At 42.0% G+C, this 17,337-nt stretch overlaps 1 protein-coding gene across 5 annotated transcripts in view; it reads right to left on the bottom strand.

Annotated features, from left to right (window-relative positions):
* The window catches only part of LOC137412972 (receptor-type tyrosine-protein phosphatase gamma), a 280,669-nt gene that overhangs the window by 208,388 nt on the left and 54,944 nt on the right, over window positions 1-17,337 (bottom strand). For 4 of the 5 annotated variants that reach the window (XM_078766398.1, XM_078766399.1, XM_078766400.1 and 1 more), the window contains exon 4: window positions 4,746-4,894. In XM_078766398.1, coding sequence (XP_078622524.1) covers window positions 4,746-4,894 — 149 coding nt within the window. The remainder of the gene's footprint in view (window positions 1-4,745; window positions 4,895-17,337) is intronic. The other variant, XM_078766402.1, reaches the window with a different exon arrangement.

Raw genomic sequence — 17,337 nt, 5'->3', positions numbered from 1 at the left:
TGGGTCGACAACAACCGTTGACGACCTGATGGTGCGTAGGCGAGATAGGGGGCACCTCCGGGACACAAAGGTGATCCCGGGGGAGGAGGCTGTTTCACAGCACCACTTGGTTATCTGCGACATAAGGGTGAAAGGTGCGAGGAGAGCTCGGCAGGTGAAGTACCAACCGAGAATGAAGGTGTGGAGGTTGAAAGAGGTGACAGTAAGGGAGGCAGTAAAAGAGAGGCTGAGTAGGGTAGAGGCTGATGTGGTTGAGCTTGAAAGTGGTTGGATGTCAATGAAAGCTAGTCTGTTGGGAGCCGTTGGTGAGGTATGTGGAATCGTGGATGGACAAAAGGACCACCGAGGCACTCGGAAACATGGTGGTGGGATTATGAAGTTGGAAAGAGGATTGACGAGAGGAGGAAGAAGTTCAAGGAGTGGCAGAAGGCGAAGGGTACGGGAGCAGAAACAGCAGAGCATGAAAGTTATAAGGCAGCCAAGAAGGCTGCAAAGAAAGAGGCTGCAAAGGCGCAGGAGGCATGTTGGAAAATGATCGGAGAACACTTGGATTCGGAAGAGGGTCAGAGAGCAGTATTCAGGATTGCAAAGCAGATAGCGAAAGAGAGGTGTGATGTGATGGGGGTGAGTTGCTTGAAGGATGAAGTGGGACAAATCGTAGTTGACCCAGATGGAATTAAAGGAAGATGGAAAAGATATATGGAAATGCTGTTGAATGCATAGAATGAATGGGATGGCAACGTAGAGAGTAACCCAGTTTTAGGACCGGCTGAGAAGATAACTGAGAAGGAAGTTGAGGAAGCGATTAAAGCAATGAAGAGTAGAAAAGCGGGAGGGCCGACGGGAGTTGTGGGAGATATGTTGAAGGCAGCAGGAAGTTGGGGGTGTGAAGAGAATGACAGAGACCTGTTTCGTTCGAGGGACCGGAGGCGGATCTGTAATCATGGGCATCGAGGAAGTTAGGAGTGGAGGAATGGTTGATCAGAGTAGTGATGGCAATGTACAAAAGAGCGCGCACAGCTGTAAGGACGAAGGACGGGAACAGTGGTGAGTTTGAGGTGAAGGTGGGAGTGCATCAGGGGTCGGTACTAAGTCCACTACTATTTGTAGCTGTGATGGAGGTGCTGGCTCAGAACGTAAAGGAGGGTTTACTGTGGGAGTTGTTGTATGCAGATTATCTGGTGTTGTTTGCAGAAAGTATGGATGGACTGAAGGAGAAGATGAACAAGTGGAAGGAATGTATGGAGACAAAACGTCTGAAGGTGAATATTGGAAAATCGAAGGTGATGGCAAGTGGTAAAGCATGTGGTGAGGTGGAAAGAACTGGGAAGTGGCCCTGCGCTGTGTGCAGGAAGGGTGTCGGAGTGAATTCCATTCAATGTACAATGTGCGCTGAGTGGGTTCATCAAAAATGTAGTGGCTTGAGAGGGTCATTAACCAGTGTGGCAGCTACATTCAAATGTAAGGTGTGCACAGAGGGAGCTGCAGATGGAGGAAATGTTGAGTTGGATCTTGGAGACGGCGTGAAGCTGGAAGGTGTGAAAACATTTTGTTACCTAGGAGACATGCTGAATGGAGAAGGTGGATCAGACTCGGCAACGGTTGCTCGGGTGAGATGTGCATGGAAGAAGTTTCGGGAACTGAGTGGCGTGCTGACGAGGAGGGGAGTGTCGTTGAAGCTGAAGGGAAAGGTGTATGCTGCATGTGTGAGAAATGTTATGATTTATGGGAGTGAGACATGGGTAATGAACGCAGAGCAGCAACGAAGGCTGGAAAGGGTGGAAATGCGAATGGTTCGGTGGATGTGTGGAGTATCGTTGAGAGAGAGGAAGACAAATGATGAATTGCGAAAGATGATGGGAATAGAGCCTGTGATGGATGCTGTGAAGAGAAACACGTTGAGATGGTTTGGTCATGTGTTGAGGAAGGATGAAAGTGACTGGTTGAGAAGAGTGATGGAAATGAATGTAGAAGGAAGTAGAGGACAGGGAAGACCGAGAAAGACTTGGCGAAAGATGGTCGAAGAAGAAATGCGGGCAAGGGGGTTAACAAGGAGAGATGCAGAAAATAGGGCAAATGGAGAAGATTGTCATGGGGACCACAAGGCTAACCCCCACTCTTGCAGGGAAAATGGCCTTAAAATGCCTGTTGTTTGTTGTTTGTGTATTGTGGGGTTTATGCTGCATATTGTTTTGGTTTATGCTGCATATTGTTTTGGTTTATGCTGCATATTGTTTTGGTTTATTCTGTGTATTGTTTTGGTTTATGCTGCATATTGTTTTGGTTTATGCTGTGCTGTTTTGGTTTTTTCTGTGTATTGTTTTGGTTTACGCTGCATATTGTTTTGGTTTATGCTGTGTATTGTTTTGGTTTATTCTGTGTATTGTTTTGGTTTATGCTGCATATTGCTTTGATTTATGCTGTGTATTGTTTTGGTTCATGCTGCATATTGTTTTAGTTTATGAACGTTTTAGAACGCTTGGATTCGGAAGAGGGTCAGAGAGCGGTATTTAGGATTGCAAAGCAGATAGCGAAAGAGATGTGTGATGTGATGGGGGTGAGTTGCTTGAAGGATGAAGTGGGACAAATCGTTGTGGACCCAGATGGAATTAAAGGAAGATGGAAAAGATATATGGAAATGCTGTTGAATACAGAGAATGAATGGGATGGCATCATCGAGAGTAACCCAGTTTTAGGACCGGCAGAGAAGATAACTGAGAAGGAAGTTGAGGAAGCGATAAAAGCAATGAAGAGTAGAAAAGCGGGAGGGCCGACGGGAGTTGTGGGAGATACGTTGAAGGCAGCAGGAAGTTGGGGTGTGAAGAGAATGACATAGATCTGTAATCTGGTGGTGAAAGAAGGCCTCATCACAGTGGATTGGGAACTGAGTACACTCGTCCCTCTATACCAGGGGAAAGGTGACCCCCTGGACTGTGGCTCGTATCGAGCGATAAAGTTATTGGAGCACGGAATGAAGGTATTGGAAAGGGTGTTGAAGAGGTGGATAAGGAAGAAAGTGAAGATCGACAAAATGCAGTTTGGATTTATGCCAGGAAGAGGAACGACAGACACGCTTTTTATTGTGAGGCAGTTGCAGGAGAAGTACATGGAGAAGAGGAAGAAGTTGTTTCTTGGGTTTGTTGATCTGGAGAAAGCATTCGATAGGGTTCCACGCGAAGTAGTGACATGGGCATTGAGGAAGTTAGGAGTGGAGGAATGGTTGATCAGAGTAGTGATGGCAATGTACAAAAGAGCGCGCACAGCTGTAAGGACGAAGGACGGGAACAGTGGTGAGTTTGAGGTGAAGGTGGGAGTGCATCAGGGGTCGGTATTAAGTCCACGACTATTTGTAGCTGTGACGGAGGTGCTGGCTCAGAACGTAAAGGAGGTTTTACCATGGCAGTTGTTGTATGCAGATGATCTGGTGTTGATTGCGGAAAGTATGGATGGACTGAAGGAGAAGATGAACAAGTAGAAGGAATGTATGGAGACAAAAGGTATGAAGGTGAATATCGGAAAGACGAAGGTGATGGCAAGTGGTAAAGCATGTGGTGAAGTGGAAAGAACTGGGAAGTGGCCGTGTGCAGGAAGAGTGTCAGAGTGAACTCCATTCAATGTACAATGTGTGCTGTGCGCTGTGCGCTGAGTGGGTTCATCAAAAATGTAGTGGTCTGAGAGGGTCATTAACCAGTGTGGCAGCTACATTCAAATGTAAGGTGTGCACAGAGGGAGCTGCAGATGGAGGAAATGTTGAGTTGGATCTTGGAGACGGCATGAAGCTGGAAGGTGTGAAAACATTTTGCTACCCCGGAGACATGCTGAATGGAGAAGGTGGATCAGACTCGGCAACGGTTGCTCGAGTGAGATGTGCATGGAAGAAGTTTCGGGAACTGAGTGGCGTGCTGATGAGGAGGGGAGTGTCGTTGAAGCTGAAGGGAAAGGTGTGTGCTGCATGTGTGAGAAGTGTTATGATTTATGGGAGCAAGACATGGGTCATGAATGTAGAGCAGCAACGAAGGCTGGAAAGGGTGGAAATGCGAATGGTTCGATGGATGTGCGGAGTATCGTTGAGAGAGAGGAAGACAAATGATGAATTGCGAAAGATGATGGGAATAGAGCCTGTGATTGATGCTGTGAAGACAAACAGTTTGAGATGGTTTGGTCATGTGTTGAGTAAGGATGAAAGTGACTGGTTGAGAAGAGTGATGGAAATGAATGTAGAAGGAAGTAGAGGACGGGGAAGACCGAGAAAGACTTGGCTAAAGATGGTGGAAGAAGAAATGCGGGCAAGGGGGTTAACAAGGGGAGATGCAGAAAATAGGGCAATATGGAGAAGATTGTCATGGGGACCGCAAGGCTAACCCCCGCTCTAGCAGGGAAAATGGCCTTTAAAATGCATGTTGTTGTGTTGTGTTGTCTCAAACTGCTTCACCGATCGATGTGAAACCTGTCATGGCTGGTGAAAACGTGATACTTGAAAACAGCTGACGAGATTTAAATCAAACTTGTTTATTTTTGGGGCAGTGAACAATGGCATATACCCGTTGTGGGACTATGCGGAGGCATATTGGCAACACAGTTGCATGGTTCTAGTTATGGATGGGACTGATGTTTACTGATTTACATGCAAAGGGGAGTTGGCTAAAAGAGAACGTCACATTGGACAGGGCAGATTGAGGGGAAGTATGAATTATAGAATATAATAAGTGTTTAATTTCATGAGCAAACAATACGGGTACGATTACCTCGAGCGGGAAGGCTTTCCCATCCAGATGATGCTCAGAACCTGTCGTGTTGTTACATCGGCCCCAGTGAAATAGCATCCTCACCGGCCTATACCTTCCAGAGAGGGCACCACCACTCAAAAAATACTCTCCATTCAAATCAACTTCAACTGCACAAAGGAGGAAAATAATGTAGAAAAATCAGCACGTCATTTTGTGTACACTCATCATATGCCTCGTCTCATTTATCAAGATCGGAAGTTTTGCAGGCTGGAAAAAAGATAAAGAACATAAATTTCATATAATAAAGTAAAAAGAAGAAGCATATGGCATGACATCAAGGTGTGCTCAAATGAATGCGGTTCTGTGCAGGTACAAGTGGGGAGGGCTGATATGGGTGCAGCGATTCATTTACAATGTTGAAATTCTAACAAACCTCGAGGTTTACCATCGAGGTTGAAGAGTGATAAAAACACAATGCATCCGCAATGTCATAAGAGGTTGAAGAGTGACAAAAACACAATGCATCCACAATGTCATAAGAGGTTGAAGAGTGATTTAAAACACAATGCATCCACAATGTCGTGAGAGGTTGAAGAGTGATAAAAACACAATGCATCCGCAATGTCGTGAGAGGTTGAAGAGTGATAAAAACACAATGCATCCGCAATGTCGTGAGAGGTTGAAGAGTGATAAAAACACAATGCATCCGCAATGTCATAAGAGGTTGAAGAGTGACAAAAACACAATGCATCCGCAATGTCATAAGAGGTTGAAGAGTGATTTAAAACACAATGCATCCACAATGTCATAAGAGGTTGAAGAGTGATTTAAAACACAATGCATCCGCAATGTCGTGAGAGGTTGAAGAGTGATAAAAACACAATGCATCCACAATGTCATGAGAGGTTGAAGAGTGATAAAAACACAATGCATCCACAATGTCAGGAGAGGTTGAAGAGTGATAAAAACACAATGCATCCACAATGTCATAAGAGGTTGAAGAGTGATAAAAACACAATGCATCCACAATGTCAGGAGAGGTTGAAGAGTGATAAAAACACAATGCATCCACAATGTCATAAGAGGTTGAAGAGTGATAAAAACACAATGCATCCGCAATGTCAGGAGAGGTTGAAGAGTGACAAAAACACAATGCATCCACAATGTCATGAGAGGTTGAAGAGTGATAAAAACACAATGCATCCACAATGTCAGGAGAGGTTGAAGAGTGATAAAAACACAATGCATCCACAATGTCATAAGAGGTTGAAGAGTGATAAAAACACAATGCATCCACAATGTCAGGAGAGGTTGAAGAGTGACAAAAACACAATGCATCCACAATGTCAGGAGAGGTTGAAGAGTGATAAAATCACAATGCATCTGCAATGTCAGGAGAGGTTGAAGAGTGATAAAATCACAATGCATCCACAATGTCAGGAGAGGTTGAAGAGTGATAAAAACACAATGCATCCGCAATGTCATAAGAGGTTGAAGAGTGATTTAAAACACAATGCATCCACAATGTCATAAGAGGTTGAAGAGTGATTTAAAACACAATGCATCCGCAATGTCGTGAGAGGTTGAAGAGTGATAAAAACACAATGCATCCACAATGTCATGAGAGGTTGAAGAGTGACAAAAACACAATGCATCCACAATGTCAGGAGAGGTTGAAGAGTGACAAAAACACAATGCATCCACAATGTCAGGAGAGGTTGAAGAGTGACAAAAACACAATGCATCCACAATGTCAGGAGAGGTTGAAGAGTGACAAAAACACAATGCATCCACAATGTCAGGAGAGGTTGAAGAGTGATAAAAACACAATGCATCCACAATGTCAGGAGAGGTTGAAGAGTGACAAAAACACAATGCATCCACAATGTCAGGAGAGGTTGAAGAGTGACAAAAACACAATGCATCCACAATGTCAGGAGAGGTTGAAGAGTGATAAAAACACAATGCATCCACAATGTCATAAGAGGTTGAAGAGTGACAAAAACACAATGCATCCGCAATGTCATAAGAGGTTGAAGAGTGACAAAAACACAATGCATCCACAATGTCATAAGAGGTTGAAGAGTGATAAAAACACAATGCATCCGCAATGTCATAAGAGGTTGAAGAGTGACAAAAACACAATGCATCCACAATGTCATAAGAGGTTGAAGAGTGATAAAAACACAATGCATCCACAATGTCGTGAGAGGTTGAAGAGTGATAAAAACACAATGCATCCACAATGTCATGAGAGGTTGAAGAGTGATAAAAACACAATGCATCCACAATGTCGTGAGAGGTTGAAGAGTGATTTAAAACACAATGCATCCGCAATGTCGTGAGAGGTTGAAGAGTGATAAAAACACAATGCATCCACAATGTCATGAGAGGTTGAAGAGTGATAAAAACACAATGCATCCGCAATGTCATAAGAGGTTGAAGAGTGACAAAAACACAATGCATCCGCAATGTCATAAGAGGTTGAAGAGTGATAAAAACACAATGCATCCACAATGTCAGGAGAGGTTGAAGAGTGATAAAAACACAATGCATCCACAATGTCGTGAGAGGTTGAAGAGTGATAAAAACACAATGCATCCACAATGTCGTGAGAGGTTGAAGACTGATAAAAACACAATGCATCCACAATGTCGTGAGAGGTTAAAGAGTGATAAAAACACAATGCATCCACAATGTCATAAGAGGTTGAAGAGTGATAAAAAAACAATGCATCCACAATGTCGTGAGAGGTTGAAGAGTGATAAAAACACAATGCATCCACAATGTCGTGAGAGGTTGAAGAGTGATAAAAACACAATGCATCCACAATGTCATAAGAGGTTGAAGAGTGATAAAAACACAATGCATCCACAATGTCATAAGAGGTTGAAGAGTGATAAAAACACAATGCATCCACAATGTCATAAGAGGTTGAAGAGTGATAAAAACACAATGCATCCACAATGTCGTGAGAGGTTGAAGAGTGATAAAAACACAATGCATCCACAATGTCGTGAGAGGTTGAAGAGTGATAAAAACACAATGCATCCACAATGTCATAAGAGGTTGAAGAGTGATAAAAACACAATGCATCCACAATGTCATAAGAGGTTGAAGAGTGATAAAAACACAATGCATCCACAATGTCATAAGAGGTTGAAGAGTGATAAAAACACAATGCATCCACAATGTCATAAGAGGTTGAAGAGTGATAAAAACACAATGCATCCACAATGTCATAAGAGGTTGAAGAGTGATAAAAACACAATGCATCCACAATGTCATAAGAGGTTGAAGAGTGATAAAAACACAATGCATCCACAATGTCATAAGAGGTTGAAGAGTGATAAAAACACAATGCATCCACAATGTCATAAGAGGTTGAAGAGTGATAAAAACACAATGCATCCACAATGTCGTGAGAGGTTGAAGAGTGATAAAAACACAATGCATCCACAATGACGTGAGAGGTTGAAGAGTGATAAAAACACAATGCATCCGCAATGTCATAAGAGGTTGAAGAGTGACAAAAACACAATGCATCCACAATGTCATGAGAGGTTGAAGAGTGATAAAAACACAATGCATCCGCAATGTCATAAGAGGTTGAAGAGTGATAAAAACACAATGCATCCACAATGTCAGGAGAGGTTGAAGAGTGATAAAAACACAATGCATCCACAATGTCATAAGAGGTTGAAGAGTGATAAAAACACAATGCATCCACAATGTCGTGAGAGGTTGAAGAGTGATAAAAACACAATGCATCCACAATGACGTGAGAGGTTGAAGAGTGATAAAAACACAATGCATCCACAATGTCAGGAGAGGTTGAAGAGTGATAAAAACACAATGCATCCACAATGTCATAAGAGGTTGAAGAGTGACAAAAACACAATGCATCCACAATGTCATAAGAGGTTGAAGAGTGATAAAAACACAATGCATCCACAATGACGTGAGAGGTTGAAGAGTGATAAAAACACAATGCATCCACAATGTCGTGAGAGGTTGAAGACTGATAAAAACACAATGCATCCACAATGTCAGGAGAGGTTGAAGAGTGATAAAAACACAATGCATCCACAATGTCGTGAGAGGTTGAAGAGTGACAAAAACACAATGCATCCACAATGTCGTGAGAGGTTGAAGACTGATAAAAACACAATGCATCCACAATGTCGTGAGAGGTTGAAGAGTGATAAAAACACAATGCATCCACAATGTCATGAGAGGTTGAAGAGTGATAAAAACACAATGCATCCGCAATGTCATGAGACGTTGAAGAGTGATAAAAACACAATGCATCCGCAATGTCACGAGAGGTTGAAGAGTGATAAAAACACAATGCATCCACAATGTCACGAGAGGTTGAAGAGTGATAAAAACACAATGCATCCACAATGTCATGAGAGGTTAGAAATATATAAAATAACCACCTTTAGAGGCCATTTTTCCCCGCAATGCGGGGGTTGGCCTTTTTCGGGAACCGTGGTTGTTGTTGTTTTTTGGTTGTTGTTTTTTGGTCCCCTTTTTGAAGCAATGTTTTACGGCCGGATGCCCTTCCTGACGCCAACCCTTTTTGCCGCCTTTAACGACAAACAGGGAATTACCAGTGAACTGGTACTCAATTAGCCGACCTCGGAAGGATGACAGGCTGAGTCAACCCCCCTGGCGTTAATTCAGCGATCGACCGGGATTCGAACCCAGGATCCTAGGATCCTAAAGCCGGCACCCAAGCCGCTAGCCCAACACTATGACAACACAATGTCATGAGAGGTTGAAGAGTGATAAAAACACAATGCATCCGCAATGTCATGAGACCTTGAAGAGTGATAAAAACACAATGCATCCGCAATGTCATGAGAGGTTGAAGAGTGATAAAATCACAATGCATCCGCAATGTCATGAGAGGTTGAAGAGTGATAAAAACACAATGCATCCACAATGTCATGAGAGGTTGAAGAGTGATAAAAACACAATGCATCCACAATGTCATGAGAGGTTGAAGAGTGATAAAAACACAATGCATCCGCAATGTCATAAGAGGTTGAAGAGTGATAAAATCACAATGCATCTGCAATGTCATGAGAGGTTGAAGAGTGATAAAAACACAATGCATCCACAATGTCATGAGAGGTTGAAGAGTGATAAAAACACAACGCATCCGCAATGTCATGAGAGGTTGAAGAGTGATAAAAACACAATGCATCCACAATGTCATGAGAGGTTGAAGAGTGATAAAAACACAATGCATCCACAATGTCGTGAGAGGTTGAAGAGTGATAAAAACACAACGCATCCGCAATGTCATGAGAGGTTGAAGAGTGATAAAAACACAATGCATCCACAATGTCGTGAGAGGTTGAAGAGTGATAAAAACACAATGCATCCACAATGTCGTGAGAGGTTGAAGAGTGATAAAAACACAATGCATCCACAATGTCATGAGAGGTTGAAGAGTGATAAAAACACAATGCATCCACAATGTCATGAGAGGTTGAAGAGTGATAAAATCACAATGCATCTGCAATGTCATGAGAGGTTGAAGAGTGATAAAAACACAATGCATCCACAATGTCATGAGAGGTTGAAGAGTGATAAAAACACAATGCATCCACAATGTCATGAGAGGTTGAAGAGTGTTAAAAACACAATGCATCCACAATGTCGTGAAAGGTTGAAGAGTGATAAAAACACAATGCATCCACAATGTCGTGAGAGGTTGAAGAGTGATAAAAACACAATGCATCCACAATGTCGTGAGAGGTTGAAGAGTGATAAAAACACAATGCATCCACAATGTCGTGAGAGGTTGAAGAGTGATAAAAACACAATGCATCCACAATGTCGTGAGTGGTTGAAGAGTGATAAAAACACAATGCATCCGCAATGTCATGAGAGGTTGAAGAGCGATAAAAACACAACGCATCCACAATGTCATGATAGGTTGAAGAGTGATAAAAACACAATGCATCCACAATGTCATGATAGTTTGAAGAGTGATAAAAACACAATGCATCCACAATGTCATGAGAGGTTAACCACCTTTAGAGGCCATTTTTCCCCGCAAGCGGGGGTTGGCCTTTTTCGGGAACCGTGGTTGTTGTTGTTTTTCGGTCCCCTTTTTGAAGCAATGTTTTACGGCCGGATGCCCTTCCTGACGCCAACCCTTTTTGCCGCCTTTAACGACAAACAGGGAATTACCAGTGAACTGGTACTCAATTAGCCGACCTCGGAAGGATGACAGGCTGAGTCAACCCCCCTGGCGTTAATTCAGCGATCGACCGGGATTCGAACCCAGGATCCTAGGATCCTAAGCTGGCACCCTAGCCGCTAGACCAACAACAGGGTTAGCCAGGTTAGCCAACACCAGGGCCATGAGAGGTTGAAGAGTGATAAAAACACAATGCATCCACAATGTCGTGAGAGGTGGAAGAGTGATAAAAACGCAATGCATCCGCAATGTCATAAGAGGTTGAAGAGTGATAAAAACAATACATCCACAATGTCGTGAGAGGTTTAAGAGTGATAAAAACACAATGCATCCGCAATGTCATGAGAGGTTGAAGAGTGATAAAAACACAATGCATCCACAATGTCGTGAGAGGTTGAAGAGTGATAAAAACACAATGCATCCACAATGTCGTGAGAGGTTGAAGAGTGATGAAAACACAATGCATCCACAATGTCATAAGAGGTTGAAGAGTGATAAAAACACAATGCATCCACAATGTCGTGAGAGGTTGAAGAGTGATAAAAACACAATGCATCCACAATGTCGTGAGAGGTTGAAGAGTGATGAAAACACAATGCATCCACAATGTCATGAGAGGTTGAAGAGTGATAAAAACACAATGCATCCACAATGTCGTGAGAGGTTGAAGAGTGATAAAAACACAATGCATCCACAATGTCGTGAGAGGTTGAAGAGTGATAAAAACACAATGCATCCACAATGTCGTGAGAGGTTGAAGAGTGATAAAAACACAATGCATCCACAATGTCGTGAGAGGTTGAAGAGTGATAAAAACACAATGCATCCACAATGTCGTGAGAGGTTGAAGAGTGATAAAAACACAATGCATCCACAATGTCATGAGAGGTTGAAGAGTGATGAAAACACAATGCATCCACAATGTCGTGAGAGGTTGAAGAGTGATAAAAACACAATGCATCCACAATGTCGTGAGAGGTTGAAGAGTGATAAAAACACAATGCATCCACAATGTCGTGAGGTTGAAGAGTGATAAAAACACAATGCATCCGCAATGTCGTGAGAGGTTGAAGAGTGATAAAAACAATGCATCCACAATGTCGTGAGAGGTTGAAGAGTGATGAAAACACAATGCATCTGCAATGTCGTGAGAGGTTGAAGAGTGATAAAAACACAATGCATCCACAATGTCATGAGAGGTTGAAGAGTGATAAAAACACAATGCATCCACAATGTCGTGAGAGGTTGAAGAATGATAAAAACACAATGCATCCACAATGTCGTGAGAGGTTGAAGAGTGATAAAAACGCAAGGCATCCACAATGTTGTGAGAGGTTGATGAGTGATAAAAACACAATGCATCCGCAATGTCGTGAGAGGTTGAAGAGTCATAAAAACACAATGCATCCGCAATGTCATGAGAGGTTGAAGAGTGATAAAAACACAATGCATCCGCAATGTCGTGAGGGGTTGAAGAGTGATAAAAACACAATGCATCCACAATGTCATGAGAGGTTGAAGAGTGATGAAAACACAATGCATCCACAATGTCATGAGAGGTTGAAGAGTGATAAAAACACAATGCATCCACAATGTCGTGAGAGGTTGAAGAGTGATAAAAACACAATGCATCCACAATGTCGTGAGAGGTTGAAGAGTGATAAAAACACAATGCATCCACAATGTCGTGAGAGGTTGAAGAGTGATAAAAACACAATGCATCCACAATGTCGTGAGAGGTTGAAGAGTGATAAAAACACAATGCATCCACAATGTCATGAGAGGTTGAAGAGTGATAAAATCACAATGCATCTGCAATGTCATGAGAGGTTGAAGAGTGATAAAAACACAATGCATCCGCAATGTCGTGAGAGGTTGAAGAGTCATAAAAACACAATGCATCCGCAATGTCATGAGAGGTTGAAGAGTGATAAAAACACAATGCATCCGCAATGTCGTGAGGGGTTGAAGAGTGATAAAAACACAATGCATCCACAATGTCATGAGAGGTTGAAGAGTGATGAAAACACAATGCATCCACAATGTCATGAGAGGTTGAAGAGTGATAAAAACACAATGCATCCACAATGTCGTGAGAGGTTGAAGAGTGATAAAAACACAATGCATCCACAATGTCGTGAGAGGTTGAAGAGTGATAAAAACACAATGCATCCACAATGTCGTGAGAGGTTGAAGAGTGATAAAAACACAATGCATCCACAATGTCGTGAGAGGTTGAAGAGTGATAAAAACACAATGCATCCACAATGTCATGAGGTTGAAGAGTGATAAAAACACAATGCATCCACAATGTCGTGAGAGGTTGAAGAGTGATAAAAACACAATGCATCCACAATGTCATGAGGTTGAAGAGTGATAAAAACACAATGCATCCACAATGTCGTGAGAGGTTGAAGAGTGATAAAAACACAATGCATCCACAATGTCGTGAGAGGTTAAAGAGTGATAAAAACACAATGCATCCACAATGTCGTGAGAGGTTGAAGAGTGATAAAAACACAATGCATCCACAATGTCGTGAGAGGTTGAAGAGTGATAAAAACACAATGCATCCGCAATGTCATGAGACGTTGAAGAGTGATAAAAACACAATGCATCCGCAATGTCATGAGAGGTTGAAGAGTGATAAAAACACAATGCATCCACAATGTCATGAGAGGTTAAAAATATATAAAATAACCACCTTTAGAGGCCATTTTTCCCCGCAATGCGGGGGTTGGCCTTTTTCGGGAACCGTGGTTGTTGTTGTTTTTTGGTTGTTGTTTTTTGGTCCCCTTTTTGAAGCAATGTTTTACGGCCGGATGCCCTTCCTGACGCCAACCCTTTTTGCCGCCTTTTACGACAAACAGGGAATTACCAGTGAACTGGTACTCAATTAGCCGACCTCGGAAGGATGACAGGCTGAGTCAACCCCCCTGGCGTTAATTCAGCGATCGACCGGGATTCGAACCCAGGATCCTAGGATCCTAAAGCCGGCACCCAAGCCGATAGCCCAACACCATGACAACACAATGTCATGAGAGGTTGAAGAGTGATAAAAACACAATGCATCCGCAATGTCATGAGACCTTGAAGAGTGATAAAAACACAATGCATCCGCAATGTCATAAGAGGTTGAAGAGTGATAAAATCACAATGCATCCGCAATGTCATGAGAGGTTGAAGAGTGATAAAAACACAATGCATCCACAATGTCATGAGAGGTTGAAGAGTGATAAAAACACAATGCATCCACAATGTCATGAGAGGTTGAAGAGTGATAAAAACACAATGCATCCGCAATGTCATAAGAGGTTGAAGAGTGATAAAATCACAATGCATCCGCAATGTCATGAGAGGTTGAAGAGTGATAAAAACACAATGCATCCACAATGTCATGAGAGGTTGAAGAGTGATAAAAACACAACGCATCCGCAATGTCATGAGAGGTTGAAGAGTGATAAAAACACAATGCATCCACAATGTCGTGAGAGGTTGAAGAGTGATAAAAACACAATGCATCCACAATGTCGTGAAAGGTTGAAGAGTGATAAAAACACAATGCATCCACAATGTCGTGAGAGGTTGAAGACTGATAAAAACACAATGCATCCACAATGTCGTGAGAGGTTAAAGAGTGATAAAAACACAATGCATCCACAATGTCGTGAGAGGTTGAAGAGTGATAAAAACACAATGCATCCACAATGTCGTGAGAGGTTGAAGAGTGATAAAAACACAATGCATCCGCAATGTCGTGAGACGTTGAAGAGTGATAAAAACACAATGCATCCGCAATGTCATGAGAGGTTGAAGAGTGATAAAAACACAATGCATCCACAATGTCATGAGAGGTTGAGAGTGATAAAACACAATGCATCCACAATGTCGTGAGAGGTGGAAGAGTGATAAAAACGCAATGCATCCGCAATGTCATAAGAGGTTGAAGAGTGATAAAAACAATACATCCACAATGTCGTGAGAGGTTGAAGAGTGATAAAAACACAATGCATCCGCAATGTCATGAGAGGTTGAAGAGTGATAAAAACACAATGCATCCACAATGTCGTGAGAGGTTGAAGAGTGATAAAAACAATGCATCCGCAATGTCGTGAGAGGTTGAAGAGTGATAAAAACACAATGCATCCACAATGTCGTGAGAGGTTGAAGAGTGATGAAAACACAATGCATCCACAATGTCATAAGAGGTTGAGGAGTGATAAAAACACAATGCTTCCACAATGTCGTGAGAGGTTGAAGAGTGATAAAAACACAATGCATCCGCAATGTCGTGAGAGGTTGAAGAGTGATGAAAACACAATGCATCCACAATGTCATGAGAGGTTGAAGAGTGATGAAAACACAATGCATCCACAATGTCATGAGAGGTTGAAGAGTGATAAAAACACAATGCATCCACAATGTCGTGAGAGGTTGAAGAGTGATAAAAACACAATGCATCCACAATGTCGTGAGAGGTTGAAGAGTGATAAAAACACAATGCATCCACAATGTCGTGAGAGGTTGAAGAGTGATAAAAACACAATGCATCCACAATGTCGTGAGAGGTTGAAGAGTGATAAAAACACAATGCATCCGCAATGTCATGAGAGGTTGAAGAGTGATAAAAACACAATGCATCCACAATGTCATGAGAGGTTGAAGAGTGATAAAAACACAATGCATCCGCAATGTCATGAGAGGTTGAAGAGTGATAAAAACACAATGCATCCACAATGTCATGAGAGGTTGAAGAGTGATTCAAACACAATGCATCCACAATGTCGTGAGAGGTTGAAGAATGATAAAAACACAATGCATCCACAATGTCATGATAGGTTGAAGAGTGATAAAAACACAATGCATCCGCAATGTCGTGAGAGGTTGAAGAGTGATGAAAACACAATGCATCCACAATGTCATGAGAGGTTGAAGAGTGATGAAAACACAATGCATCCACAATGTCGTGAGAGGTTGAAGAGTGATAAAAACACAATGCATCCACAATGTCGTGAGAGGTTGAAGAGTGATAAAAACACAATGCATCCGCAATGTCGTGAGAGGTTGAAGAGTGATGAAAACACAATGCATCCACAATGTCGTGAGAGGTTGAAGAGTGATAAAAACAATGCATCCGCAATGTCGTGAGAGGTTGAAGAGTGATAAAAACACAATGCATCCACAATGTCGTGAGAGGTTGAAGAGTGATGAAAACACAATGCATCCACAATGTCATAAGAGGTTGAAGAGTGATAAAAACACAATGCATCCGCAATGTCATGAGAGGTTGAAGAGTGATAAAAACACAATGCATCCACAATGTCATGAGAGGTTGAAGAGTGATAAAAACACAATGCATCCACAATGTCGTGAGAGGTTGATGAGTGATAAAAACACAATGCATCCACAATGTCATGATAGGTTGAAGAGTGATAAAAACACAATGCATCCGCAATGTCGTGAGAGGTTGAAGAGTGATAAAAACACAATGCATCCGCAATGTCATGAGAGGTGGAAGAGTGATAAAAACACAATGCATCCGCAATGTCATGAGAGGTGGAAGTGATAAAAACACAATGCATCCACAATGTCGTGAGAGGTTGAAGAGTAATAAAAACACAATGCATCCCTAATGTCATGAGAGGTGGAAGAGTGATAAAAACACAATGCATCCACAATGTCATGAGAGGTTAAAGAGTGATAAAAACACAATGCATCCGCAATGTCAAGAGAGGTTAAAGAGTGATAAAAACACAATGCATCCACAATGTCATGAGAGGTTGAAGAGTGATAAAAACACAATGCATCCACAATGTCATAAGAGGTTAAAGAGTGATAAAAACACAATGCATCCACAATGTCGTGAGAGGTTGAAGAGTGATAAAAACACAATGCATCCACAATGTCGTGAGGGGTTGAAGAGTGATAAAAACACAATGCATCCACAATGTCGTGAGAGGTTGAAGAGTGATAAAAACACAATGTATCCGCAATGTCATAAGAGGTTAAAGAGTGATAAAAACACAATGCATCCACAATGTCATAAGAGGTTGAAGAGTGATAAAAACACAATGCATCCACAATGTCGTGAGAGGTTGAAGAGTGATAAAAACACAATGCATCCACAATGTCGTGAGGGGTTGAAGAGTGATAAAAACACAATGCATCCACAATGTCGTGAGAGGTTAAAGAGTGATAAAAACACAATGCATCCACAATGTCATGAGTGGTTGAAGAGTGATAAAAACACAATGCATCCACAATGTCGTGAGAGGTTGAAGAGTGATAAAAACACAATGCATCCACAATGTCATGAGAGGTTGAAGAGTGATAAAAACACAATGCATCCACAATGTCGTGAGAGGTTAAAGAGTGATAAAAACAATGCCT

This window comes from Myxine glutinosa, chromosome 12, assembly GCF_964187855.1.
Source record: "Myxine glutinosa chromosome 12, kmMyxGlut1.1, whole genome shotgun sequence".
In the NCBI taxonomy this organism is placed as follows: domain Eukaryota; kingdom Metazoa; phylum Chordata; class Myxini; order Myxiniformes; family Myxinidae; genus Myxine; species Myxine glutinosa.
This window is presented reverse-complemented; position numbering and strand designations above follow the sequence as displayed.